Source organism: Rhopilema esculentum, chromosome 12 (assembly GCF_057945365.1).
Source record: "Rhopilema esculentum isolate cy_ngs chromosome 12, ASM5794536v1, whole genome shotgun sequence".
In the NCBI taxonomy this organism is placed as follows: domain Eukaryota; kingdom Metazoa; phylum Cnidaria; class Scyphozoa; order Rhizostomeae; family Rhizostomatidae; genus Rhopilema; species Rhopilema esculentum.
The window spans coordinates 866,402-894,389 of NC_142826.1; the positions used below are offsets into that span (position 1 = coordinate 866,402).

At 37.0% G+C, this 27,988-nt stretch overlaps 3 protein-coding genes across 3 annotated transcripts; 2 read left to right on the forward strand and 1 right to left on the reverse strand.

The window, feature by feature from the left end:
- The first annotated feature begins 100 nt into the window (after positions 1–100).
- On the forward strand, positions 101–2,895 carry LOC135681405 (uncharacterized). Its single transcript, XM_065195864.2, has 2 exons — positions 101–367; positions 812–2,895. The coding sequence occupies exons 1-2, from the start codon at positions 313–315 to the stop codon at positions 1,825–1,827; spliced, it is 1,071 nt and encodes a 356-aa protein (XP_065051936.2). The 5' UTR covers positions 101–312; the 3' UTR covers positions 1,828–2,895.
- LOC135681403 (uncharacterized) lies at positions 1,648–27,899 on the reverse strand. Its single transcript, XM_089111826.1, has 3 exons — positions 25,158–27,899; positions 20,453–20,504; positions 1,648–11,623 (listed from the first exon to the last, which is right to left on the reverse strand). The coding sequence occupies exons 1-3, from the start codon at positions 25,293–25,295 to the stop codon at positions 9,930–9,932; spliced, it is 1,884 nt and encodes a 627-aa protein (XP_088967952.1). The 5' UTR covers positions 25,296–27,899; the 3' UTR covers positions 1,648–9,929.
- On the forward strand, positions 3,564–9,412 carry LOC135681401 (uncharacterized). The gene is made up of 6 exons (XM_065195857.2): positions 3,564–4,025; positions 4,697–4,915; positions 5,152–5,349; positions 5,539–7,344; positions 7,655–7,942; positions 8,354–9,412. Exons 1-6 carry the CDS (start codon positions 3,938–3,940, stop codon positions 8,479–8,481), a joined length of 2,727 nt encoding a protein of 908 aa, XP_065051929.2. The 5' UTR covers positions 3,564–3,937; the 3' UTR covers positions 8,482–9,412.
- Positions 27,900–27,988: the final 89 nt, after the last annotated feature.

Genomic DNA, 27,988 nt, shown 5'->3' on the forward strand with positions numbered 1-27,988 from the left:
TCGGTATAAAAACTTGTTACCGTAGACACGTGAATTATTTATCAATAAGCTCCTTGTTTAAGGTTGGCTACGCAGCGAGTTCTAAGGTCACTGACTCCGTGTGCAGCCACTTGCATCGAACCGAATGACAAATGAGGCTGGCGAAGACTAGGCACCTCTGCTGTAGCTAGTGAAAATATTTAGCTAATCGCAGATAAAAAAATATATGGTTCTATCATTGGCATAAGAAAAATTCAAAACAGCTGCTGAAAGACTGCACAGTTGTGATGGAATCTGAATGAAGGCAGAAAGGAGGAAATAAAGAAAACCACGATGAAACTGATAGTATCACTTCTGTTGGCAACGATGGCAATGGCCAGTAGCAAAGGTAACGATCGCACGGGAAATGATTTGCTCTTATTTCGTTAGAAATGAAAGATCGCGGATCACCTTTATTGCATTTCATGAATATATTTGAAAATAGTCTTTAAAGTAAAAAAAATTTATGCGAAATCGCACGAAAGCCAAGAAATAGGTCACAATGCTTTTGGCAATAAAACTTTTCGTCTCTTGAAAACGTAAAAGTGTGAACTTTTCTATCAGGCAAATTTGATTCATCTATTTGAAACGCGAACAGTTTGTTTAAAAAAGCTGCCAAAATGACTTTGGTTTAAGCAAAATGCCCTTAGGTAAATGTAGCATAGTGAAGATCCATCAAAAGACATTAGTTAGATTAGATTAGGCTCTCATCCATCACTGGAAGCAGTTGATACATTGCTCTACTAAACTATGAAAAGAATAAGCAGGGAATAAATGTTGCTTTTCATTGCAGGCAAGCTACAAAAGAAGGGATTTGTAGTTGAAGTGCAGAGTCACCAGCAAGCCATAAAGCTAGCAAATCCAATCGCAGACTTGGAGCAAACTATAAGCAGAGGTATGAATGACCCATACACAGACCCGCACTTCGTGATGAATCAAATCAACGCGGAATTCTTCGGTAACTCAATGAAGAGCATTAACGCTGGGACAGCAACAGGAGAAAACGAATCCCATAGCAAAGAGCTAATGGCGTTTAGAAACCTCCCTATGAATTCCATGGGAATCAACAGTGTGCCAGAAAACCTTTTACCAAGCAATCCCATAATGCAACACGCTGTTAAGGACAACAATGTGCCTTTGCGCCAACCTGCCGTGTCCATCAATGAAGCTTTGAGCAAAATAATGAAAATCCGCAATTCTCTGACAGCAAAGAAGCATATTGGTAAAAGCAAGCCGCAGCCATTCAATTCTCCATTCGATCTCCAAAAAATGGCATCGTACCCTACTTTGCCATCGAACATGAAAATTGCCCACGTGTCAAGTGACGTAATACACCCGTCTTTGTCGAAATCCGAAAAAGGGAATGCACGTAGTTTCGATTCTGCAGTCGAAACAGGGCTGGCTGACATGGATGAAAATCAACCAACAGAAGCAGCAGTACAGAGTCTCGTAAACTCACCAGATAAATCAAACTACCCGATTAATATCGGAGAAGATTCGCAAAATATTGGCGATACGTTGAGCTCAGTGATTGAGAAAAATGGTCCGAAGTCAAACGATATATTATCAACAAATCCTGGTTCAATTAGTAACAAAGAAATGGAAGAAAATTTTTCTTCAATAAGAGCATTTCTTGATGCTGATAGTGTTTTGAGAACGAAGAAGGTGATGGAGCCCGAGAAGAGTTCATTGGAAGACCTGTTACACTCAAAACACAAAAAACATACGGTACCAAAGGCGAAAAGAACACTCAGAAAAATGGTGAGGCCTCACATAAGGACAACACGTGACGCAGTCAGTCAACAGTAACATTATTACAAGCCTGGATAAACTGAAAAGAAAGTATAAACTTCCTTGTCCTTTATGGATATTATGAGGACAGTACCTTGATCATGTTATTTCCAGGCGAAATATGCAAAAAACTATTGAAATGACCTTTGGAAGTCGCAATAACCTTTTATCATATAGTTTTTTGACGTTGCAACTGTGGAATAAGTGAAGTCGTCTGCGATCAGGAGATCTATGAAGATTTAAAGAGGGAACTAATGACAGATAGTTAATTGACTAGAACACTGACACGTTTTGAAGTAGCTTTGAATGTAAACTTTGTATATTTGACATGATTGATTTAGGTTCCTATATATGTAGACGAATCCAAAACACGTTTAAATTAATTGTTTTGAAAGGATGAAATAAGAAGGAGCGCCACGGGTGGCACATTGGGAGAGATAGGGGGGTTTACGGGGGCTAAAGGGGTGCTGAAAGTATCGTTCGTCAAAACGTAATGAAAAAAGTATCGTTCGGTCTTGCGGTACAGTTGCTGAAGCTTCTCAGAATAAGCTCATGACAAAGTTTAGAATCGCTGTTCAAAATGGTATGTACTCGATTTCTTGGCCTAATTCCTTATCTTGGCCTAATTCCTTATCACTGATTGTTTGGTTACTTATCACCAAGTGTGATATACTAATCAACCAGGAATTGCGTGGGAATCAGCGATCGAGCATTTCAAATCACCGATTCGCTTTTCCAATATCATTCCTCCTTTTACTTACTAGAAAGTTATTGCATTGCTGTTATTCATATGACTATTCAGATATATCGAGAAGACTAGTTTAAAAAAAATGAATATTGGATTACTATCTCCAAGAAGATGAGATAAGAGTAATAATGGTTTGTGATTCTTGCTATTTTATTGTTAATAACTAATCAAAATAATGAGTTATTCGTAGAAGCAATTATTTTTACTTGACTTTTAATATGTGATTATTTATGTGATCTTATCCAATAGCTATGCATATTGTTACGCAATTGGTATGTTGTAATATTTAACTGTAGTATTGTCATTATCAAACTAGAGCCCAGACTTTGTTTGGTTACTTTGCATCCCTGGTTGTAGTAAGTGTATTAAGAATGCTGCTCTGCATCCTCTCTATGCGGATAAAACAATAATAGTTTGAATTGAAAAATTTACTTGAATTGTTGAATTGCATGCTGTACTTTATGTTGGCCTCCCAATCTTCGGTTAATGACAACCCTGGTCCTCTTTTTCATTTAAACAGTGTAATTATAGTAAAGTGTTGTCATTCTGGCTTGTTTTAGCGCCAAAAAATCAAGATGTCATTTGTCTGATGTAGATGATGAAACGAAAAAGAGTTTCAGACTCAGCTATCCACTAGCATTGATGTTTCCTTTGTGATGCTTTGCGTAGGCAGCACACACATAAATAAAACTCGTGAATCACAGGCACGAAGAAAAAATCAGTGATCGTCAAGGGGGGCCAATCAGACTAAAGGCTGCATCGATAGCAAACAAGCGACACCTATAGCTTAAAAATGTACTTACAAATGAAATTCATACCCCCACGGTTGAAGGTGAAGATTCTGAAGAATAAAATATTTTAAAAATGCAATTGGAAGCATATTTGATATTTCATTTAATGTTAGCTTTCATATATATTTAAGTACAACTGCTTTTTGCAAGTTTATTACAATAACATCATGAGCGTTTAAGAAAGTTGAAAGAAACTCAATTGAGAAAGAATGAAAAAATTGGAGCTGATTGAAACAGAGGATCATATAAGGACCAAAATCAAAATGTGAAAGTAGCCATCTTGACTCTTTACATGTATAGCCAATTTGTGCACAATATAGATTGAGAATCGAAAGAGAAAGAACATAATTAGATGTGCCAGGGTAGCTTACTTGTAAAATATAATTTGTTATTTATAACCTTTGATGAATTAAACCGAGACCAATGACCCGAAGAGCCTATCAATACACGACCACCTGCAAAAATTGTTCTTGCTACTTTCCTGACGAAAGAAAAACATGGACTCTTTCAAAAGTAAATACGAAGATAAAAATTGATAACATTATGCGATTGTGGCATGGCTTAGCTGGCTGACTTACATTTGGGGAAAATGTTGCTGAGAAAAAGAAAATGGAGACAATCTATTCTAGTCTTGTTGCTCGTTGCATGGTTTTCAAGAGGATTCTGCAAGGCAACAGGTATCAAAGTCTTGTTTGAAATATGTTTAGATTCGAGCATAAAAGTATTTATTTAAATGTTCTCGTAATCATATAGCAGTAGAAAATCATTAGAGCTATGAAGAAAGAAGAATAATAAAATCATCATCTGTGCTATAGTTACCAAATAAAATTACAAGGGCAGCCCCGATAGGCTTTCATAGGCCAATCCAACTCTAAACACTGCATAAGACGTGTAAAAAGGAAGAACTGTGGGATAGGCTGTCCACCGGATTCTGTGAATCTTGCAATGAGTATTCAAGCGAAAGATATTCAGGAACAAAGCAACACAACGACGAGAATCCCATGTAATGAAATAAATTTAAATTAAATAACAAAATATTCTATGAAACCTTTGTAATAAATTTGACTGTACACTGCAACGCAGAGTGACATGTATTTTCCTTGCTTAATCCATTACAGCTTGTTAATTTAATACCTTTCTTTTATGTCATATTCTTCATATCATACATACATCATGTGTAACTTCAAAAATTTATGCTAACACCGATGCGATAATTTCTTAGCTTCAAAATGTTTTATAAATAATAATAAGTGATGTTAACTGAGCATTTTCTATAAGAGAGGTTAAGTCTTATGCTGCCTGTAAAAAACGTTCGCACTAGTAGATTGAATTCAATTTGATATTGCAGACAATGATAATGATGATCTTGGTAAAAAGATTGAAGAAGAGGGGCAGTCAATAGACAAAGTTAGCTCAATGATTGAGCATTCGACTGAAAACATGGAGGATGAGATCGAGAAGGCAGGTGAAAAAATTGATTCGCCAGATGCAGAGAAACGAATAATGGTGGCCGGAAAAAAGGTCGACGATTTAGCTGAAGAAATGGAAAAAGAGACCGAGCTAAAAGGTAATGAATGACATTTAGAGCCAAGTTGCAACAAGCTCGAATTTGCATCTTATCCATCGCATTTAAAAAACCCAGAAAAAAAATTAAAAAACCCAGCTCAAAATCAAAGATTTGAGATCATTGACATCAGATAAGATTACATTTTGTAAAACAAAACACTGTCACTATAATCAAATCAGTTTGACATAGGTCCAAGATCTTGTCACTATATCTGTTATTACTTCACTTTCAACCAGGCCAAATGATAGAGAGGTTCATGCAGTCAACAGAAAAAGAATCTGGGGACAAGTTGACCAAAGAAGTTGAAAAAGGAGCCAAACACGAAGAAATTGGAAACAACAAGAAAGAAAAAGAAGAAACCGCTCCTGATAGAAGAACATTTGAAATGCAAGAAAATCTGAGACAAAAACTGGAAGATCTTGTAGAAATTCAAGGTAAGATCAATTTGCACTTCTGATCAATTTTCACGCATGAAGGTCATCGAGAACACGCATGACGCATTATGAAATGACCCCAATGTTATCATCATCAATATAAATTCGTTTAGAGGGGTAGATTCAAGTTGATGTGATTTCCTCATTCATTTTTTAATTGCTTATGAGGGATTTGATTCATGTTTGAAGGAAAGAAAGTTGAAGCGATTGGCAATGAAATGGAAAAGAGTAGAAGAAATCTTATACGAAATGATAAAAGGAAACAGTCGCGTAGCAAAGTTCAACAGCGGACGGCCAGAAATCAAAGGTCACATGAAAAGGTCAAAGTTCGGCTGCAGGATAAAGTGCGGAAATTTAAGAATCACGGTTTGAAGTACGTTAATAAGAATGCAACGAAAAGGAGAGTTATTATTCCCGTGAACCGAGGTAAACTCAAAAAGCTAATGCTTTATTATTATATAAACGACAAAATAAAAAATGGTGAACTGAATTCGCATAATCTAGCAAAATTCTTTGACCATATAAAACAGCTATCGCTAGATGACAAAGAAAGTCAGAACAAAGGAAAAGGTTCTGACAAACTTGAATTTACTAAAGACGAAGAAGAAAAGAAAGCAAATCAACATGGTTTAGAAAAAGATACTTCAGATTTAAAGGATATATTGAGCAAATTCTTGAGCGCTAAGAACAAAGAAGATGAAAGTAACCATTCGGATGAGCAAAATGAAAAGGAACCAAGTTTTAAATCAATAATTGAATTATTAGAAAGTAAGGGTGAAGCAAAAGGAAGCATGCCAGTCTCCACTGCTGATGACGACACTCCAGATATCGAGAGTTTGAAAAATACAGTTTCAAAGAAAGAGGCAGATAACAAAAGTGACGTCAACGGAAATATATTTACGAACGATCAGGTGCACAAAATGCTTGATAAAATCAAAATGATTAACGCAACGATATTTCAAATGGAGAAGAAGAAAAAGAAAGAGAAAGAAAAATCGTCTAAAAAGAAATGTCTAGATTCGAACTGCGTCGGGCGTGCATTGATAACAATGCTCGATGACGCGTTGCATGCAGTGAAGCAAGAAAAAACAGAAAAAGTTGGCGGTGACTTGAATCTTCCGGTTGTTCCTAAAGCTATAAAGGAAATGGGTCAAACACGGTCAAAGTCTGATCCGTATGCGGGAATTGGTTTTGCAGAGACACAAGAAAAGACAGGAGAAGCTGATGGAGAGTCAACTGGTTCTGAAAGGCACTTATCGCCACATGGTGTTGACGTCATCGGCACTAGTCATCCAGTTGGGATGCTGTCAGAACGGGCGCATTTGCGATATAATCACCATGACGATGATGACGACGACAATGATGATGACGATGAAGACGACGACTACCATCACGGGGGCTATCATCATTTGCCAATGATTGGCTCTCATTTCCCGCTACAAATGCCACATTCGATGCACCATGTGCATCACCACGTGCATCATCTTGTACATGATGATGATCACCATGGAGATGATCACCGTGGCTACTTTGGTGGCTCCCGTGGCTACCATGGTCACACGATGCCAATTCGAACCAACCACCATCATGACGAACATGGGTACGTGGAACCCTTGAATGTGGATACGGCCCCCATGCCCCATTATCCAGATAGGCATGTACACGATCACCTTGATGTGGATACGCTTCTACGAGGCCACCCATTCAACTACCATCATCACACACCAGACGTCGCACTGGAAGGGCCAATCTCTACGTCATCAGTGTATGACGACATGCATCACATGCTCAACGGCCCAGGAATCCATGATCAACCTGATGTGCACTATGAGGTTGAAATGCACGCACACCCATACCACCACGAGACACACCATGAAGATGACCACGAGGACAATGACGAACATGGTGACCATGGCGACGACGAGTACCATGAGGATGATTATCATGAAGGCCATAATGGAAACGACCATGAAAACAACTTACATGGGGACAAAAGTGAGCCGATTTCTTAGTTACTCCTTTCGGGAATTTTAATTTTGAGCTTCACGAATCAGTTCACGAATCAGTTCACGAATCAGTTCACGAATCTGAGTTCTCTCCTTTCGTCAAGTTGCAGCAATTTTTATCTATTTTCAACCTTAGTTTGGCAAAAGTGCAAGGTGTTATAATGAAATATTACAATGAAAGGCTAACTTGCATTATCTTACGTACATAATAAAAATGGATTATCTTTTGACATTTTGAGTCGAATTAAGAATTATGCTACTTAGCCTAATATATATTTTTTTCTTCCAAAACTTTGCAGAACACACAATAGAAAAAGCAAAAAAGAAAACACAGTTTAAAAGGAAAACAGCAAAAAAGGCACACAAAGTCAACAAAATGAAGAAGAAAAAACGAGAAAGACGGCATGAGAATGAGGACGAAGACGATGACGACGATGATGACGTAAGAGTAGAGAAGGTTCCAAGAAACGGACACGGTGTGGCAAGATTAAGCTATTTGACCCAGAAGAATGGTGAAGATATGGAGCATGAAATAAATGAAGGAATACTTGACGTTGAAGATGTAGGCAGAAGCATTGAAGAAAAAGGTGAGTGAGATGACTACTCAACTTCCTGATGCTACCTTCAACTGTCTTTTTTCGCATCAACTTGCCATTTTCTTATTATTTAAATTTTAATAACAAAAGTTTTGGTCATTCAATGAAGCTTCCCTATTTTAAAGAAAAATTCTAGCAGGTTGTTTTGGGTATTCTTGCTCCTGTTCTTCGCCATACGTAGGAACAAAAATTCACATTATTTTTGATGTGATCATGACAAAAACATGTCGTATTACAAAATATCGTATGAATGAATGAAAGCAAATCAAAGATAAACATTACGGATAGAAATTTCTGAAGAATCTAATCTCTGTTCTTTTTTCATTCCTTAAGACATGTACAAAGGGATTTTGGTATATTATTTATGAGTAAAATTAAATGTAATTTCTCTTGTATTTTTAGTACAACGAGGAGTCAATCGAGTGACTGAAATCAGCAATCATGACGTCGAAGCTCCTGATTACGACAGTGAAGGTCATATGGAGCCAACAATACACAGAGAAGATATTGAAGAAAGCGGGGATGACTAAGAACTATAGCCAAAGGACAAAATTCACGAGTATAATGAAGAATGATGACAATAATTTTGAAAATAAATATAAATATATATTGACGAAGAAGATTATAGAAGAAAAGTCAAAACTAGAAAGATAAGAAAAGAAGTCTAAGGTGATACAGCATATTAAAGATGAAAAAAATTGGCTACAGAACGATGGAATAAATGGTTGCCTTGAATTGGGAAAAAAAGAAATGACTAGAAAACATTCTTTATCTGACGACTATGAAATAGAAGAATCGGAGGGAAGATAAAAACAAATAAGATTACATAGGAAACCGAAGATGACGTGGAACATTAGATGAGATGGCAGGATTAAGAAAATTTTTTAGAAAATAAAAAATGTCTACAAGGTAGATTTCCATGAGCTGAAAAACTCACTGCAATGAAAATTTTAACAGCAAAATTACCCTTTGCTTTCCACGATGATGTGAACATTAAGATCACTAAACATAAGCAGTCTTTTGCTCGTCAGGAAGATTTGCATTCTTGTAGGCGAAGCATTATTGAAGGCGAAGAATTATAAGTCACGAAGAAGAAGGAGCAGCTTCAATGTTCCCGGAAAAAATATATCATTAACAGGAGTAAACAATTAAACTTTCCAACCTTGTATATAATTAAGTGCCAAAAATTCCCTGATTGAAATCTGCCTTTACGAGCCATAAATAAGTAAAATCCAGCAGATATGATCGAAATAAGCACAAAGTACGCCAAAGATCTTTGAGATTTGGTTAATAAGAGTGCCATGTTTACTTTTTGATAGTATTAATAGTTTCAAATAATTGTTCTAGAATTTAAAATTGACATTTAAAGTATATTGAATCATTCAAACATTTTGTGTAATACGTATTGATTTTGTAAAAAGAAATTTGGTAGAAATTGAGAAGAAAAATGAAAAATTGCAAACCAATGACTGAGATTTGTTGCAAATTCCTTACAATTAAAAGTTGACATAGTACAACAATTCCTTTCATATGAGCGTACATTTCGTATTCCTTTCATATTTCGAAAGTACATCTGCCTGAGGCAGCTATTCTGGGGAGAACCTTAAAAAACCAATCAACTTAAACTTTGACAATAATGGATGCTGGACTAGCATCACCAATTAGCATCATACATTTTTTCATTTTATCAAAACATCCAAAATATAGAGAAAATAACAAAATACAAAGCTTTCATAACTTAGTTATGAACAATATAGTATGCATCAGAGAGCAAGTATTAGGTAAGTGTGGGATTAATATAAAGTAAAATAAAAAATCAAGGATTATCTAAATTGTAAAACCATTGAAAAACAAAGATTATCAATCAAAATTATCAATGAAAAGCAAGAAGAAGATCATAAAATGTCTTTACCACGAAGTCTTGATTCCATCAGTTCAGTTTTCCGACGGCCTCGTTTCCCGACAGTCTCGTTTTCCATCAGCCTTCTTTCATGCAATTATGATTGTTGCCGGCGAATGCCAGGCTCCCACTATTGCATTTTTCATATCTTTGGCAGCTGAGAAGACTTTCGTATAACTCGAACTGACTTTTGCTAATAAACCCACAGCAGTCATCGATATCACAGTAAAAATTAGGTCCTTTCTCTTTACATTCATGAACAGCATACGTCCTGTTCTCCTTTCTTTTACCACTGCCTCCATCCACAAATTTAATACCGGCTGAAATCTCCAAAAATAACTCGTCCTTATCTTTCCTTTGTTTACTTGTCAGTTTATCAAGTTCCTTCAAGAACTGATAAGCGTCTTTATTTTTGTAAATGACACCTTTCTTCAAATACTTTTGCAACTCTTTCTTTTGTGGAGCCATCGCAGCACGGATATAAAAGTCGAGGGCATACTTGTCGTTATTCGTTTGCAGAGTCCTCTGAACACTTGACCACATCTCCATGTAAAACTCACCACTAGGCATGGGCACGGGTTGAGCCCAATATTCTTCCCATTTTTCAAATTCCTTTTTTCGATTTTCAGTGACGTAGGCAATGTCGTAAATATGCCCATTGAATTTTTTTAACTGACCAAACTTCTTTTTCAGCGCAGCAAAATACGGATTAACGTAATGAAGAACACGAGCGACTGTAGTTGAAACAAATATTTTCACCTTTTCTGAAGAAATACACCGTTGGCGCTTACCAGGATCTTTGTTTATCAGCGTTACATTATCTGGTTGCCAAGAACTCAGTGCGAACGAGCAAAGATTTTCTGGCATTATAGGAATGCCTTCTCCCACAATTTGCTTCCACAATTCAACATTTATACCTCCCTTTCCACACATATAACCTAAGAAAAATGCCGCGCCTTTGGACCTCTCGTAATGTTGCACAAGTTCATTATCTTCAGGCTTATCCAACGCCATTACGTTTCTCTTAAAATGCATTCTTTGGTGAAAAGGGTCCTTCTTTCTATTTTTGAAATCCAACTCAGCCGTTAACGGAATCATTTCGTCGTTTATCAACGCCAGATGTGTTATTTTGCGGTTATGCAATTGTTTGAAAAACGACCGCGCTATGCCAGATTTGAGCCGCTCGATCCAAAATAATTCATCGGCATCCATGTGCAATAGCCAGTTGACGCCGTCCGCTTTTGCCATCACGCCCGCGCGGACAACATTGAGCTGCTGACGAGATGAGTGATCTGTTTTTAAATAAACCCCAAGCCTTGGTAAAAGTAATTGTTCCGGATCTTTGGACTTTCTACTCTCGTCCGGGGTCCAAAACCGTTTCCGATAGGCATTATCGACTTTGATAATAGTGAGGAAAGGCTTGTACTCAGATGCTGTGCTAAGGCTCTTGATCAAATCCTTGTCTGCCACAGGGTCGTCGAAAAACAAATAAAACCGAGAGAATCCGATGCCAATGTGGTACCGAAGCCACGAGTTTGCCCAAGAATCAGAATGTCCACGCCACGTGGAAACAATCGCTAATATCATTTCAGATTCATTTTTCGCCCCTTTCACTTCAATAGGTTTTTGGCCGACATTAACAAAGCCTTCATCAGCTATAACTCTTTCTAGAAATAAAAATGAAACGATTCCTACAAACCCAACAACACCCATTTGGAATCTGATGATATTTCTCGTGATGTGTACTGGTGATTCTTCAAATTTCTTTTTGCCTGCAAAAAAGAGAGGGAAAAGTGTTTTTTCATCGATATTTACTTTAGTGTATTTTTTCATTAACTTTTACAATAATAAACCAAGCTAGAAAAAAGTTAAATGTTGATTATGAAAATACAAATACACGCTTCATCCTTGCACAAACACTTTTCGGACCACTAGTCGCCAAGATTGGGATGGTGGCGTTGTAATACCAAATTACTAAATTTGGACGATTTTCTAAACTGTTGGTTTTTAAATTATACCGTTGATAGTTGGGCACAATTCTAGATGACAGCCTTAACTTCTTCTTTGTAAGTCGATGCTCTAAACAGGGAAATTCAGCTTCGACACAGGTAACTTAATCTAAGATATTTTTTCTTGCTCAGTAATTTAACGTACGAAAACTTAAATCGTAGCAAAAAACAAAAAGTAACAAAACTTAAACATCATTCTTTAACTGGCTTTTCAACAAAATTATGATTAAATGGAAACAGCTTTGAGTCTTGTCACTTTAAAAATATTTTCCAGCACTTTAATGAGAATGTCAATCTCCCAAATTCAAAATTGGTTTCACGATCTTTAGAAATTTCTGTAGTAAACACATACAAGCTAAAAAAGTTTTCCTTGATTTATTCTTGCTTTGAAAAATACATGCGTTTTTATCAAAAAACTAAACTCAAGATTAGCACTCAATTTCTTAATTTCCTTATTGATAACCAAGTTAAAGTTTTCTAAAGTTTTCGTTAATACCCAATGCTAAATAGCTACTTTTTAGAATCACAAAATACGTAAAATAAAATGCAACAACCGATGAGTCACAAAGAGTTTTTCCTTTTATTGTAAGTTAAATTGGAAACAGGTTCCCAATTGTCGAAAAATGCAATTTCAACCCCACCTTTGAAAGAAGGATTTCCAAGTAGTTTCTTAAAGGGGAATTCCGGGGTCAGAACAATATTGGCCAATATAAAAGTAGACTAACCAGTAATAACAAAATGGAAGTTGTTTTTTTCAAAAACAAAAAAGTGGCAAATCATTGCCGTTCCGTGTCTGTTATGGAAGACGCCCTGTTTCCTTCCTCGTTGCCAAATCCTCGTTATCGGGGTTAGGCCTGACATCATCGATGTAGGTTGACTATATGGTACTGAAGGGACAGCCAATCTGATTTCATTTCTCGGCATTCCCATTGCAGTTTTCTGATGCCCACCACAAATGGTTTGTGACAAAGTTTATCCAAGGACCAATAGCAGCACACTCTTTCTTCTTAATCCTTTTAGACAAATTTTTTAGATTTTGTAACATGCCACAGATCATATTCATACTCCTCCTTACCCCTTTCATTCATAACTTTTGTTATTCCTGGGTGCCTGTCTACTGCCAGTAAGTCGATCTGGATGTTCTCCGATTCTAGTTCTGCTGAGCATCTCTTGAATCCTTACTTTTCACAGGCATTGGAGCTTTCAGCCTCTTTCACATGAACAAGCTGAGTTGTGACAACATTTTTGGATTTTTGGTCCATCAAGCTGCAAAGATGGAGCCATACTTTGCAGAATATCCGGGACACTCAATCCTGGCATCACCACTGACCAATGTTGCATTACCAGTTGATTCTTCTTTAACTTTCTTTTTTTGAGCTTCAAAAGTGTCACTGATTGCAGGGACAGGAATGTCTCTTTGAATTTCATAAAATTGGCTGTGTCCTATAAACTCCAATTTTTAGAAATATAGCCCAGTTTGCAATGTGAGAACATGTTTCTTCTGAATACAATTCTGTAGCACTGCATAACAAGTTCCCAGCTGCGATTTTCCTCAGAAATGTCTGGGATTTTCAGTCAAGCATTAAATGTCCTTCTAGGCATTCTGTCTGAATGTGAATCGCTGTTCCATTGACATTTATTCGAACTTTATACGCTCTCAAGCCACATAATGGACATCTCAATTCCATGATCAAATTATCCAGAGCGCTTTCAAATACTATGACTTTTTTCTCATCTACCCCTCTGTTAGGTAAGTCCTTTTCATCATCAGGTTTCGACTCTGACTCTGTGTAATCTGACACATGGAAGCTACTGTCAAATATATCAGTGTCATTTGCCATGGACTGTTCTAAATCCTCCTTTGCACTTTCTTTTGGTAACATTGGTGATGCTCCTGTATTTGTTTGGGATAAATCATCAACGGAAACTTCATTCCCATTGTTGGTTTTTTCTGGCGATTCTCTGTTTTGTTACCTTTAAAGTCACATTGATCCACTTTTTCCTCTACAAAAATATTTTCTTGCCGAATTTTCAGTTTTTATATGATAGATTGTTTATGTGGAGACAGGGAATAAGTGTGATCATGATTTGCAGAGGCAAGAAAGTGTCTAGGTCGGTAAAAAAGATCTTCTCTAGGTTCTGTCTGTGTTCCAGCTTCGACCATGTCGTATTTTGGCTCTTCATCTGTCTTACAGAGATATTCATCGATGTTGTTGTTGCATATGTCTGTATTTGTATTTCACTTTCTTTCAATTGAGAATTGTTATAAGAGTTTTGTTTCTGGAACAAATTTTAAAAGAATCTTATCATTTTGAAGAATTGAAAACGAAGTAAAGGGGATAAATAATAAGATGATAGAGCTATGGCAACCATACCCAACAGCCCTGTTATCTATAAGATGAACAATTGTGCATTGCAAACACACTTACAATAATGGCAAAAGGCCATCAGGAGCGAAGCTAAAGAGAATCATTTGGGGGTGCACATCCAAAAATTTGCAGACAAACATAAGGTTTTCCTGGGGGTATGGACACCCTGCATACAGAGCCATAGCAAAAGATTAAAAAGAAAACACCATTATATTACATCAACTTGCCAACAAACTGAATGTGCTGCACCCCTCCGCACCCCCTTTGGCTACACCCTTGGTAATCGTCAATACATGTTAGGTAATTGTCCTCCTGAAATTAAATAGCAGAAAATAATCAACATTTTTACCTCTTTGAAATACATACAAGGGTTATTCACCCTCTCCCTCCCAGCGACGCTGGTCCAGCATATGTTTTGTGCCTTTTTGAAAATGTTGATGATTATGGATGACCCCTTAATCATTGCTCATCAACAGCTTGAATATTGATTTATCAAGGTTATGATTTATAAATATCTGCTAAGTCAAGAAGAAGCCAATTTTGTCTCTACCTTTTGCTTCTTAGAGGATTGTTTTGAAATCTTCTTGGTCTTGTTGGTTTAAGGTGACTGCAGTAGCTGGCTGATGAGCTGAAATTAAAAATATTTTTGAGAATTTGAATGTTTGATTGTCTGAAAATAAATAAATAAAGTAAATAAATAAATAAACAAATAAGAGAGTTGGACAGAAAAGAGAAAGCCTTGGAGGCCTTGGAGAGACAGAAAAGAGAAAGCCTAAGCAAACATACCTGTTTTCTGTCACGTTTCATTGCTCTTTTAGTACTAAAAGTTCTTGGGTCAGTGGGCTTTTTGCAATGAGGAAATTGAGTAGGCACTGCAGTTGGCTTGAGTGTTTTACAGGATGGCTCATATCCTAAAAATTTGGCTTGAAGGTCTTCTCCAAACATTTAAGGCTTGAAATGCTTCTCACATAGTCTTCTGTCCTTTGTAAACTTCAAAGTACCTACAGCAAATCCACTCTTTAGGCAGCGCAACCATTTCTGGGCCCTTTCCTTTTCATTTTTAAATTATTTGCTGTTTCTGTCCTAAAATCTGAAAGGATCAGGAATCTTGAATGTCGACATGTTCGGGTGTACACCAGTCTTAGTACTGCAGCCAAAAACCATAGGCATCTAGGAGATCGGATGTCAAATCGCTTTTACAGTGCCTGGCCTAACCCACGATGAGGTGATGTTGTGGTGTTGAAATCCTAAAACCATGTAAACGAACAAATCCGATCTCAATGAACGAGTAGTCACAGATTTACCGCCAAAAATTCAAAGTTGCAAGACGATGACGTCAAAATCCGTTTCACAAAAACGAGGCCAACCGTCGAACCAGCGGGTATTCAGCAAAATGGCGTCCGGCATAAAAGGCAGAATTTGGTAACTTTGTTTGTCGATGGATTATTACCAGAGAAGTCTTGAAGAAAAAGGATGCCCATTCCGCTATTACTGGTATGTGTACTTTTTAAAGGGCATAGATTGTTCTGACCCCGGAATTCCCCTTTAAGGTTGAGGCTTTTGAGTATTATGGTAGGCCTGACACACCATATGCTCAAAAGACATGTATGTTTAGTTAGAGTGACGAGATGCAATTGCAAGAGTATTCGGTAGGAATATGGATACTCTTTCCTCTCCATTTCGTCATCATTAATTAGTCATATAACCAGTAAGGTTCTTATCTATCGAAAATAACAACTGAAGATCACAAAATAAAATAGCACCCAACGTTGGGCATGACAGAGGAAAACGAGAAAAAGATATATTTGAAGGAATGTGCTTCGACAGTAACAAGTTTAGAAAACAAAAACTTGCAATTATTCAAAGCTCGGACTGCAAAGGTAATGATAAAAAATCATTGGGAAACTATTGAAGGAAAAAATGTGTGCACTAACAATAAACGTTAGTAACATTTGATATGTGAATTCTGGAAAGTATCGTTGTTAGCAGCATTGAAACAGAGGTTTTTTGCATGATGAACTGGCAATAAAAATTAGTGTAGAAAATTGAGTGCAGCCTCGCTTTAATCTTGTGTATTATTTCTATTCTTTGCTTTTGCTGTTTTTCTGTTCTGTTGAGCCCTGGCCGCTATAGTGAGGTCGAGGGTCGAGGGCTGGTTGTGTGACGCTTTTCAGTCTGGGATTCGAAGTGAAGGGGAAGTCGTTGGAAGAAGAAGGAAAGTTGGTGGGAGAACGAAGAGGTTTCTAGCGGACAAAGAAGAAGAAATTCTAATGAGACATTGAACTATGAAGAACATCGAGGTGAAATTGTTTGCGTTGTAAATGGTTTATGGTATTCTTTCTTGTGTTGGTTTTAGATTTACTTCGTTCGCTGTTAATTATAATCCCCTTATACAGTCCTATTCTATGCTGAAATAACTATACAGTCCTATTCTAGATCTTAATCTTCAGAACTATATTTGCGAATACCTATTTTAGGTATGTCTAACCTGTTACCCTAAAGTGGGAAATACACCTAGAATTCCTTTCCTTAGGCTAGAAATTTGAGTCTATGCAGGAAAATTCACTATAATTAGATCGTAATTGGCAAAATAAATATATTACTTGTTAGGAAAGATGTCGAAAACACGGATGCTGAAACAAGTTGTTTTATTTTGATTCTGAAAGATTACGGAGGCGGAAACTAGACTCGTAAGCCAAAGGTCAATCTTCATCGATTAAATGGAGATGTTCCAAATATCATAACTCGTTATTAGGTCATATTTAACAGCACAGTACATCGATACGATGAACTCTGGAATGTATAATGGAATTCAGATACAATTTGGTAGGAAGATTTCCATCTGTTTCCCCTACTGTTTCATCTGTTTATATGGAATCAACGCCTGTAAATTTACCGCAGAAAAGCATGTCCTTGATTCATCATGTAAAATGTTTTTGTACCTTCTTGTAAAAATCCTTAAAAACTTTTTCAATAATTGTAACAAAAAGGACTTTCCCCTAATTCTCTCGAGACAAAAGCGCGTAGCATTGTGAATCACTCCTGGGCCCGAGCTGGCTCTCGTGGGCCCTGCTGACTGCTGTTCATTTCGAAAATCTGAGGCTGGATTGTGCTAATTCGTTCTTAAAGGAGAACTGACACGCAAAAATAAGTTTGGCTAAATCGGTAGTTTGTGACAAGCAAATTCCGGGATCGAAAAAAGTTTTTAAATCATAGTTACCGTTTTTAAAATACAGGCGTTTTAAGTTGAGAAACGACAATTGTTCCGACAACTTGAGACTCGAGGCGAAAATCGTCACGAGTGGGCGATCATCTTTGACGTCACAAGTGACATGTTCTCAGCACGTATTGTGTTTCTCTATAGAAACCTTTAACAAAATGCTGCGGACAAATGTTTATTTTGTGCATGTGAGAGGTGCTAATTTTGCATTTTTAACACATAATTGACTTTTTCAATGGTTTGGGACTCTGAATCGGAGTTTTATTACACTGATTTCGAAACAAATGGAGAGTTTCAGCCGTCTGAGTTTTTGCTACCAACCAGCGCTGCCGCTTGGGCAGACAGTCGTCCCATGGCTCAACAGTGACGATGTTATGAACAAAGAACAGACTGGAAGTACAAACTGATATGGAATTTCTATTAAAAACAATGCTATTGCTACCATCTAAATGATATCAGGTATCGTAAAACTGGAATTTCATTTCAGATTGAGGCGTCTTTGTCCAGACTGCTTTGTCTGTATGGCCTAATTCGCTGAAATGCCTATGATGCTCTAAACGGAAGTGCAAGTTATTCATTATTAATGTAACATTCTATGATTGTTTTTCAATGTTTCAAACGCGTTAACTGTATTGTGATATTAAATAGTAAAGGCGGGTTAAAAGTCGACTTGTGCGGATTTTATGCCATTTTCACCCGGCGTGAAGGGTTTCGGGAACTGATAAGTTACCTGGCAGTCGAAAGATCTGGATTTACGAAATAGGCTCTTAGCTCGTAGTCAAAGAACTTGATTTCTTAGTCGAAGAAAATGCTGTTTAGCTGTCATAGGAATATCAACTGGCGCATTATATTCTTTTGCAAGCAACTTTGACTTGGGTGGGGGATGGGCTTTTTGCAAGACTAGGTTATTCCCTAGTATCTCAACCTCTGTTAAAATACAATAATCAAGTTCAGTGAAATTATTTTTTAGTCACACTCGCAGCTCCCATCAACCAAGGTTTTTTCTTGAATTCATATTTCTGCACCCAAAGCAGGTTGCAGGATCGCTTTTACCGCCGTCTCCACTAGATTTCATTTGTTATTTGGCTATTGCTTCAACCCCCCCCCTCCCCCATGTTGTGATTTTATTTGTAATTATAAAAGTAAAAACTTTTAAGAAACGGTATCAGTTTTCAAACAAAGTCGACTCCTTTTTTCTCAAGCTTAGAGGTTCTTTCAATGTTTCAAAGCATGCTGGTTCGAAGATATCATGGCATAAAAATAAATTTTATGTGGATATTAGCGTCTTAGCAGACAGGTAGCTAGGATTTTCTAGCTTCTATATACTTATAAATAAAATGCCTGACAATTTTTTGTCTTTTCACCGCGGACTATTTTCAATAAAACACGAAACTTCATTTCTACTTTCACCGTTGCGGTGAAAGCCTTTACAACGGCATTGTTAACATGTCACTTGTGACGTCAACCGAGAATTTAATAACTCCTGGCGATAATCTTGTTTCCGCTTCGGGAAATTCCCGAGTCCTGGCTGTGACGTATTTGACGGATAAAAGTGCAAATATCAGAAAAACGGCGAATCTAAGAAGAAAACTTTTTCCAGATTTGAAGTCAGCGACAAATTTTGCATCGAATAAGCCAAAGTTATTTTTGCGTGTCAGTTCTCCTTTAAATTAACAGGGCAGGGCCGTAAATCCCGGGGGGACGGGGGGGACTGGACCCCCCAAAAAATCTGGAGCAAAACGATTTTTTTGGAGAAATTAACATCATTTTCCTTACAAGAAAGATTTCCCTGGTAGCCGGGTTAGAACCAAACTACGTTTTCTGTGTTATTGCAACAAACCTCAGCCACCAAGGTTATCTTTGTAAGCAGAGTGGTTTTTATAATTTTAACAAGATAAAAACTTACCGTTTTTTTACCGTTTTCTACTGTTTTCCGCCGTTTTACTTTTGAAAACAGAGTATGAAATAAAATGAGAGCAATCTGTCAATTTATTTGACCTATTTAGTAACTTATTCACGTACATTTCTATTATTTGTCTATTATTTACTTTTATTTAGTAAATCACTTTTTGTATCATTAAAATGTATTCATTTTTGATGTGTAAACATGACCTACTAAAATCAGTCAAAATAAGGAAGACGCACATTTCTGTTCAGAAAGTAAATTTCTACCAGTCAATACAACAGCGTCCCATATTTCCCCAAAGTCTGTCACTAAGTTTTAAGCATGATTCTTCCCCTCCAAAATTTCACCCAATAAACAATAATCTGTGTTCTTCTGAAAAACGCCGAACTTTCTATCCTGAGCGATTCTAGTATTTTATTAAATTTAGTCTGGGGGATGCTTTTTTAGCCTTTCTAGAAATTTCAAAAATTTTCTTCCGCAGACAGTACCTTGATTCTTAGCTCCCAAGGTTCAATTTCCTGGGGCCGTCTCTGAAAAATGTTATCCATCCAATTATCAACACAAGTCAATGTACTAAGGAATTCTGTAAATACCTTCTATAGAGCAGAAAGAACAGAAATCCAAAAATATTGACTTTTTTTTTAAAGTAATTTGCCCCTCAACTGTTTCCATAACACATACTATAAATCCCTTGTGGTGCCATGACCCACTGCATACTTTATATTCATTCGCTCTGTTGACCCCCCCCCCCCCCCCCCTCCCCCCAATTCACATGACAGATTAACGGCCTTGTAACAGGGTGTAAAACGTGCGATTGCTAGCTTTTTTGCTACAGGGAATGTCCAAGCCTCATTTGACAACAAAATGACTGAGACAACTTTCATTTTCTTACAAGTTTGAAAATTCATCGAAAAAGAACCCACAAATGGCTAAAAATCCCCTTTGCTTAAAATTATATTTTACAATAGCTCTGCTTCAGCTTGATCTTAATTTGTTTTTAACTTTTGACTCGTGTTCTTATAAAATTGTTCTTATAAAAGAGTGTGTACGAAAAAGCATATGAAATAAAATCGAAAACTCGAAAAAACACAACTTACGTGTTATCGTGACAGAAAGCGAGCCAATAGCATCGAGAGATTTAATGTAATTCTGAAACGCGAAGCAAAGACACAGTCGTTAAAAGATCTGTCCAAGGCTTCTCGGCGATGGCTGGTTACAAGAATTCGTGAGTCAAAAAGAGTTCCCTTGCTTCTCTAATCCAGATTATTTATTACCGTCATAAACGTGATCCCGCAGAGTATCTCTATGTCTGACGTGATTCCTTCGATCACACCAGAAGTTGCTCAATCCTAACAACAAGCAACTACAATGCCTGCCAAAAGTACTTGGAACACCCACCAATTTACGCTGCATTTGATATCTTTCATTCCTTTCATGAAAAAAATTTGCTACTTCCGCCCCCTTCCCCCTCAAACAATGTTGATGATTTAGAGAAATATCATAAAAGAAGCGCAAAAGAAAGTGCTTCCTAAAATCCTAATCCGTTTGATAGTAAACCAACATTGTTCCGTGGGGGAGAGGGGGATGATTGGTTTTGACCTTGGAAATTGATGTCAGTGTTCCAAGACTTTTGGCAGGCATTGTCTGAAAATTTTCTCGAAAACAGCAATCTGCGATATCAAAACATTGTGCTACCCTAGGGTTTTCGATGGTGCTGATCTCACTGCTACTAATTAAAATTCGAAATTTTCACTCTTTACACAGTTAAAAGGGGGGGAGGGGGTTGGGACTCTGAACGATTGATATAGTAGATATCCGAGTATTGTTATTTGTTACAAAAAACATTCTACTGATTTTTTCCGTCAATATCATTTAAATCATTATTGAAAACAAGTATTTTGTGCAGAATTCGATCATCGGTTTAAGAAATTTATCAATTTTCAAAGGAAAAACAGTACAGTTTAGTACCTTTGAAAAAGTGTTTTTTCTGAAAAGTCCCCTTATTTATGGTTTAATTATTGATGAAAAAACAAAAAAATTCATGAGAATGTCTACAAACCATACATGATCTAAATAATTGCGAACAACATGCTGGTGAGAAACTGTTCAAATGGCTCAATTTTATCCACCATAACCCTCCCAAAACCATCTACGAATTTAATAAATTTGCTTAGGCTATGCTCCTTCGCATTCACATGTGGCAACATGGTAGCGCTCATAGACACCCCATTCCCTATTATTTTCTATCTTCCCTTGTCCCAATAATTGGAAAATGGTTTGTGCCAATTATAATTGTTCGTTTTCCATTGTTAAAGTATGCTAGGAATTGAAAGAACGCTCCTTTCCTAATGGGCACGTGATGTAGTATGAAAATGCCTATTGCCAATGGTTACCAACGGTCTACAGCCACGGTCTACACATTTAAAATGTTCATAAAAATCGTATTTTTCAAAGAAAGTAGACGAAACCTCGTCAGTAGGTGTGCATGGCTAGTATAAAAAATATTGTAGGTTTTCAGATCGATACAAGTTGTAAAACTGAAGAAATTCAGGAAAGTGTGAACGGTCTACACTTTCTGAGAATTGAATTTGAAGTACTCTAGATCTTATTCTCCTTTTGAGTGTAGACCGTGGGATTTTCGTCATATTTTGCCGTTTTCTTCATGGAATTCATACAAAGGTTAATTTTATCTTTGAGGGGTATTATTATACACCTTTTGGGTGATTTTGGGGGCAAACCTCCCCCTGACAAGTCAGAAAATTGCGAAGAAACAGCCACGGTCTACACAACGGTCTACAAGCGTTCATTTCCGAGGGTGAGAGTTGCCTTGCGGGGCCTTGTCCTTCACATCGACGCGCGCTACATTCGATGAAATAAGATATTTTGTTATGGCAAATGTCAAGCAAACATATACAGCAATCAATTAACGATGAAATAATCTGCCTTGCGCTTTATGAAGATAAATATAGCAGGTAGAGTCTAACTTAAAGGCCATTTTGGCAATGCAGTAACAGTAGGGAAGAGGGCTTTCTTTGTAGTGCTTCTGGGCCAAGCATTTAGGAGCGCAGGAAGGCGAGTGGATGTCAGTTTTATTTCAGTTCCCTTACCAACCAACATGGAATAGTAGATCAATCAGTTGGGAACTCTGATGTGGGAAACACGGGGTTCCTTTCTACAATTTAGGTAAACACTCTGAAATTTGTCATTTGGGCACTGAATTGCACAACAAGGGCCTATATGAATGGCAACTTGTAAATCCGTGATAAAAGGAGAGCAACTACCCGACATAATTCTCAAATACGACCTTATCTATAATTAGAAACATGAAACAGAGGAATCGATGTCACTTTTATAAAATTGCATCCTTTCCATTTTTAGATTATTTTCTAGCTGCCACTCATATTTGTCTCCTTCATCTATCCCATTATTTCTTAGACAGCCATCTAGCTACGAGCCTTTGAAAAGATTCAAAATACAATCTTGATCCTATTTATTGGAAATCGATTTTGATTTTAACAATTTTAACCTTAATTGAAATATGGCATTTAGTTTTATGGGGGTAGCTTACCCCCACCCCCGAAAAAAGACAATACCCCCATATCTCCTTATCGGTAACACGTACGATGTTGAAAATGGCAGAAATGGAATCAGCACCATCAAAAACCTATAGGAGGATATTGGTTTTGGTGGTATATCTAATAAGCTTCAAAATGAAATTCAGACAATGCCTGCCAAAAGTACTTGGAACACCCACCAATTTACGCTGCATTTGATATCTTTCATTCCTTTCATGAAAAAAATTTGCTACTTCCGCCCCCTTCCCCCTCAAACAATGTTGATGATTTAGAGAAATATCATAAAAGAAGCGCAAATCATCTTGTGCAACAGTTAGATAAATGGGCCTAGCAGGGCCGTAAATCTGCCATGTGAATTGGGGGGGGGGGGGGGTCAGCAGAGCGAATGAATATAAAGTATGCAGTGGGTCATGGCACCACAAGGGTATGTGTTATGTTTTATGGAAACAGTTGAGGGGCAAAGTACTTTAAAAACAAAAGTCAATATTTTTGGATTTCTCAAGACTTTCTGCTCTATAGAAGGTATTTACAGATATTCCTTAGTACATTGACTTGTGTTGATAATTGGGTGGATAACATTTTTCAGAGATGGCCCCAAGAAAATGAACCTTGGGAGCTAAGAATCAAGTTAACTGTCGTAGGAGGACCCACCATGGTTGGGTCCGACGCGGAAGAAAGTTTTTGAAATTTTATCTTCTAGAAAGGCATCCCCCAGACTAAATTTAATAAAATACTAGAATCGCTCAGGATAGAAAGTTCGGCGTTTTTCAGAAGAACACAGATTATTGTTTATTGGGTGAAATTTTGGAGGGGAAGAATCATGCTTAAAACTTAGTGACAGACTTTGGGGAAATATGGGACGCTGTTGTATTGATTGGTAGAAATTTACTTTCTGAACAGAAATGTGCGTCTTCCTTATTTTGAGTGCTTTCAGTAGGCCATGTTTACACATCAAAAATGAATACATTTTAATGATACAAAAAGTGATTTACTGAATAAAAGCAAATAATAGACAAATAATAGAAATGTACGTAAATAAGTTAGTAAATAGGTCAAATAAAATGACAGATTGCTCTCTTTTTATTTTGTACTTTGTTTTCAAAAATAAAACGGTAAAAAACGGTAGAAAACGGTAAGTTTTTATCTTGTAAAAATTATAAAAAACCACTCTGCTTACAAAAATAACCTTATTGGCTAAGGTTTGTTGCAATAACACAGAAAAACGTAGTTTGGTTCTAACCCGGCAACCAGGGATTTCTTTCTTTCAAGGAAAATGATGTTAATTTCTCCAAAAAAATCGTTTTGCTCCAGATTTTTGGGGGGGTCCAGTCCCCCCCGTTCCCCCGGGATTTACGGCCCTGGGGCCTAGTAAAAGTATTCAAATTATAAAATGTTTTGAAAACTTATTCTACTCAAGCAACAGATGAAGCAAGCATTAGCTCATAAGAAAAACGAAAGCTCCTTACGATTAGCAGGTGAAGAAATGTGGTCAAACGCAGTTTTCGGAGAACAGTGTCAAAAATAGATTTTAACAATGCCTTTGAAAAAAGCAAATATTTTACAACATCCACTGATTGCACTGATTGGCCAACCTTAACAGTCATGTGCTCGCGTTTCTGATAGGCCCATTTTGATCCACAACTGGGTATATATATTTCCTAGCGTAGAGTTTTCGATCTATGTTCTGGCGTTTTAAACTCTGAAGTGTGACAAACGAAAAGCTTTAGTTTACCTAAATGTTTGCTTTTTTCAAAGCCATTTTCATATTTTAGATGACCCAGTTTGTACCAAACTCTATAATGACGACATGTTTCAAATGATTGTCAGAGCCCGGTCGTCTTTTTATCTATCAGTTTTGGAATCAATCTACATGCAAACGAAAAAGCTGTCGTTGTGTAGACAGAAAGAGTTTGTTTTCTCTCTATGAATCCAGTGGTAATTTTTCTATAGGCACGCAGCACTGATTGGAAAACTATATCAATCACGTGCTTGCATTTTTCCTGATTGGCCCATTTCGATATTGGTATATGTTTTCCATCTTGTGCTCTCGGACCCTTATTCTGACGTTTTATACTCCGAGAAGTGTCAGACGAAAAAGCTTTGAGCATGTTGCAAAATGCTTGCTTTCTTCAAAGCTATTGTTAAAATGATCTACAGCCAAAGAAATGTTCACAAATTTTACCAACAAAATGAGCAACAATCAAACGAAAAAAGACGCGCGACCTACTTTGGTGGACCATTCACGACCAACCTTCACGACAAATAAATTGACAAGCGTATGTACCTCTAGGTCCATTGTCAGCTGGATTTTCTTTTCCAGTTCAATGTCTCCATTCAGTTTTACCTGAAAACAGTAGAATTTCATTTACTTGATTCTACAAACGACTTTACAATTCGACCTAGAAAGTGACTCAACAGCCCTGACTACCTCGGTGCTGGATCCAGAAAAGAGCTGGCCGCCCATCAAATCGATACTGTCTAGTCAACGGCAACCTGTCTAACAAAATCTTTCATAACTGTGGTCATTAAAGCTACAAGAATCTTAGTTTACATTAGTTTCAATCTGATTATTCAGTTTCTCACGGGTGTTAATCTTGCTTTACAAGCTACAAATTTTGTGTAAATAACTTAGATACACGGCAAACAACAATTTCGGACAAAACTGTTGAGAAAAATGCAATTTTCTACATTTGAATTCGAATCCCTCTTCCTATTGGATCAATATTGCATTAGAAGCCATGTTGTTTGAGCTCCAAACATGTATTAAACAGTGAATCGGGGAGGGGAAAGTTATTTTTCAAAGGGAGGATGAAACAACCATTCTTGAAAATTGTCAGCTTTTTGTCCAGGATTGTAGGTAGCTAGCTGCAGAATGTGCTTTACTAGAAGCATCTCCAAAGCATTGAAGCGAATAATTCAAATCCCTTATCAGAAAATTATATGGGATTACCTAATTCCACTACTTACTTTAAAATTTTTGACCATTTTTGTCATATACTCAATTTTACCTTTATCAAAATAACACATTGCTTGAGAAATTACCTTAGAACAAAGAAGTACTTGCCTTACTAATTTAAGTGTATCGAATATAAAGAGAATAGTGCTCAAAGTTGCCTTTCTGTTGCTAAATCTGAATTGCAATCAATATCACTCACCTTATTCAAGTTTATTTAAACAAACGGTTTCTCTTTCTATACCCCAACCATACACGGAATCCTTCTCTGAAGAATCTGCGCCTGCTACAAAGAAGCTTTCTGACATCACAGAAACAAATTCAGTATCAGTGCCTCCAATGACTCCATGCGGTGTCGTGAACAGCACTAAGGATAAAAGAAGACCAGTTCTCCCCCCCCCCCAAACACTTTATATTCGAAAACATGAGTTTCTGTGTCGTAGACATGCATATCACTGATGCAGAGAAACCTTCACAATCACTCTTATCGATGGATAGAATCCGCAAGGACCCCGGGGCATATAACAGATGGAGAACCAAGAGCAGGGAAATTTTTTGTATGGTGTTAAGTACATTTTGGAAATAATTTGGGAACTAAATTCCCCGTAGCCCTCCCGCTTCCACGGTCCTTGAGGTTCAGTAAAGGCTGCTGATCAGGTACTGGCTCAATGTCAGATTGTCTACAGGCGGAGCTACTTAAAGTTTAAACACAAAATTTTTCTTTTGAGATTTTACACCTGTCATTTTCTTTATAAATACCAAGCCTTTGTCCCATGTTCAAACAGTAAAAGCATTTTGCACTTGCGTTCTTTGCAGTTTTTGAACTTTTCACACAGCTCTGGTGCAAGTCCCTTATACAAGAGAACCCGCAACACTTTTCTTGTTTGATGCTTTGGCACTAGAACTACTACTTCCATCAACTGTGGCGATGCCTGACTACTGCGATTGGCGATGCATCCATTGATCTTTTTAATTCATTCTAATAGAACTTTGTCCGTAAAAGTAAGGGGCTGTACCCTAAAAATCTATCAAATGTTGACATTCCAACATGCTTACTGATGTTTTCCAGACAGCCTAAACTCAAATGTCTAGAACACAACAACAAATTGGGAAAACAGCACTTCCTACAGATATAAACATTTAAAGCGCGCAAATTTTTTTTAAAGAATTGTGCACAATAATACGAAAAAGTAAAACATTTTTGAAACACGACAGTTCTTGAAAATGAATTTAGATCATCTGTACAACTACTATCTGATCGAGGCTCCATGGAATTCGAGATTAAGCGAATTCACTTGCAGTGCTTTATATGTAAACAGCTGAAGATGTGAAAATATAGAACTGAATATCAATGACTTTGGGCCAGCAACGATCACAGACTCTCTGATCGCATTACGATTTAATGGAAAACAAGCTTTAGGGTATTTGCACCACATCTTCCACGTTTACGCTTAGCCTTGCACCAACTTAGTGAATAAAACTGATCCTTAAAAACTTAGATGCATGTGCAATCAGGTAAAAATCCTTCATTATTGGAATATTCTACTTTGCAGTATCTAATGGGATATTATGTTCGTTTTGAATTTTAAGTCTACAGCAAGAAGCAAATTTTTAGCCAGCAGCTGTTTAATTCGTAAACTCGCGAGCATAATTGTCATCTAGAGTTCCCTTTGCTCAAATAGACCAGGATAAAAAATTGGCAGGAATCCGGGTTGACTACCGTATTAAGCAAATGCAGTTTTCAGTATCTTCAAAATGAAATATTTTTCTGTTTTTATATTGGATTCTTGAACTGATTCCCTGAATCCGACGTCATCCATAAAGCTATAGTACGTTTTTAAATGCTAGCAATCTTCAAAGCCATTTTGTAAATTTTGCCACTAAAAAATTATTTTCAACATCAAATATCAAAAATAAAAAAAAGCAAAGATTCTCTGTACTACATTTTATTGATTTTGGAAAAGCAATTTGGTAGAAAACAGAACGAAATGGAAAATTGGCAAACCGCTCGAGGCAGCAATTCAAGTAACAACCTTATTTACACCAATTTGCTAAACAAAATGTTAGCGTTTGATGCCCAATTTTTCTAGCTGTTTTCGGGCCAT

Excerpts from the sequence above, each read along its gene's own strand:
- LOC135681405 (XM_065195864.2), top strand. The coding sequence starts at position 313 with ATGAAACTGATAGTATCACTTCTGTTGGCAACGATGGCAATGGCCAGT. Across the intron at positions 368-811 it reads GGCAATGGCCAGTAGCAAAG|GCAAGCTACAAAAGAAGGGA; the intron begins GTAACGATCGCA and ends TTTTCATTGCAG.
- LOC135681401 (XM_065195857.2), top strand. The coding sequence starts at position 3,938 with ATGTTGCTGAGAAAAAGAAAATGGAGACAATCTATTCTAGTCTTGTTG. Across the intron at positions 4,026-4,696 it reads AGGATTCTGCAAGGCAACAG|ACAATGATAATGATGATCTT; the intron begins GTATCAAAGTCT and ends TTGATATTGCAG. Across the intron at positions 4,916-5,151 it reads AAAAGAGACCGAGCTAAAAG|GCCAAATGATAGAGAGGTTC; the intron begins GTAATGAATGAC and ends ACTTTCAACCAG.
- LOC135681403 (XM_089111826.1), bottom strand. The coding sequence starts at position 25,295 with ATGAAATTCTACTGTTTTCAGGTAAAACTGAATGGAGACATTGAACTG. Across the intron at positions 20,505-25,157 it reads GTCGTGAATGGTCCACCAAA|AATTACATTAAATCTCTCGA; the intron begins GTAGGTCGCGCG and ends TTCGCGTTTCAG. Across the intron at positions 11,624-20,452 it reads GCTTTCTGTCACGATAACAC|GCAAAAAGAAATTTGAAGAA; the intron begins GTAAGTTGTGTT and ends TCTTTTTTGCAG.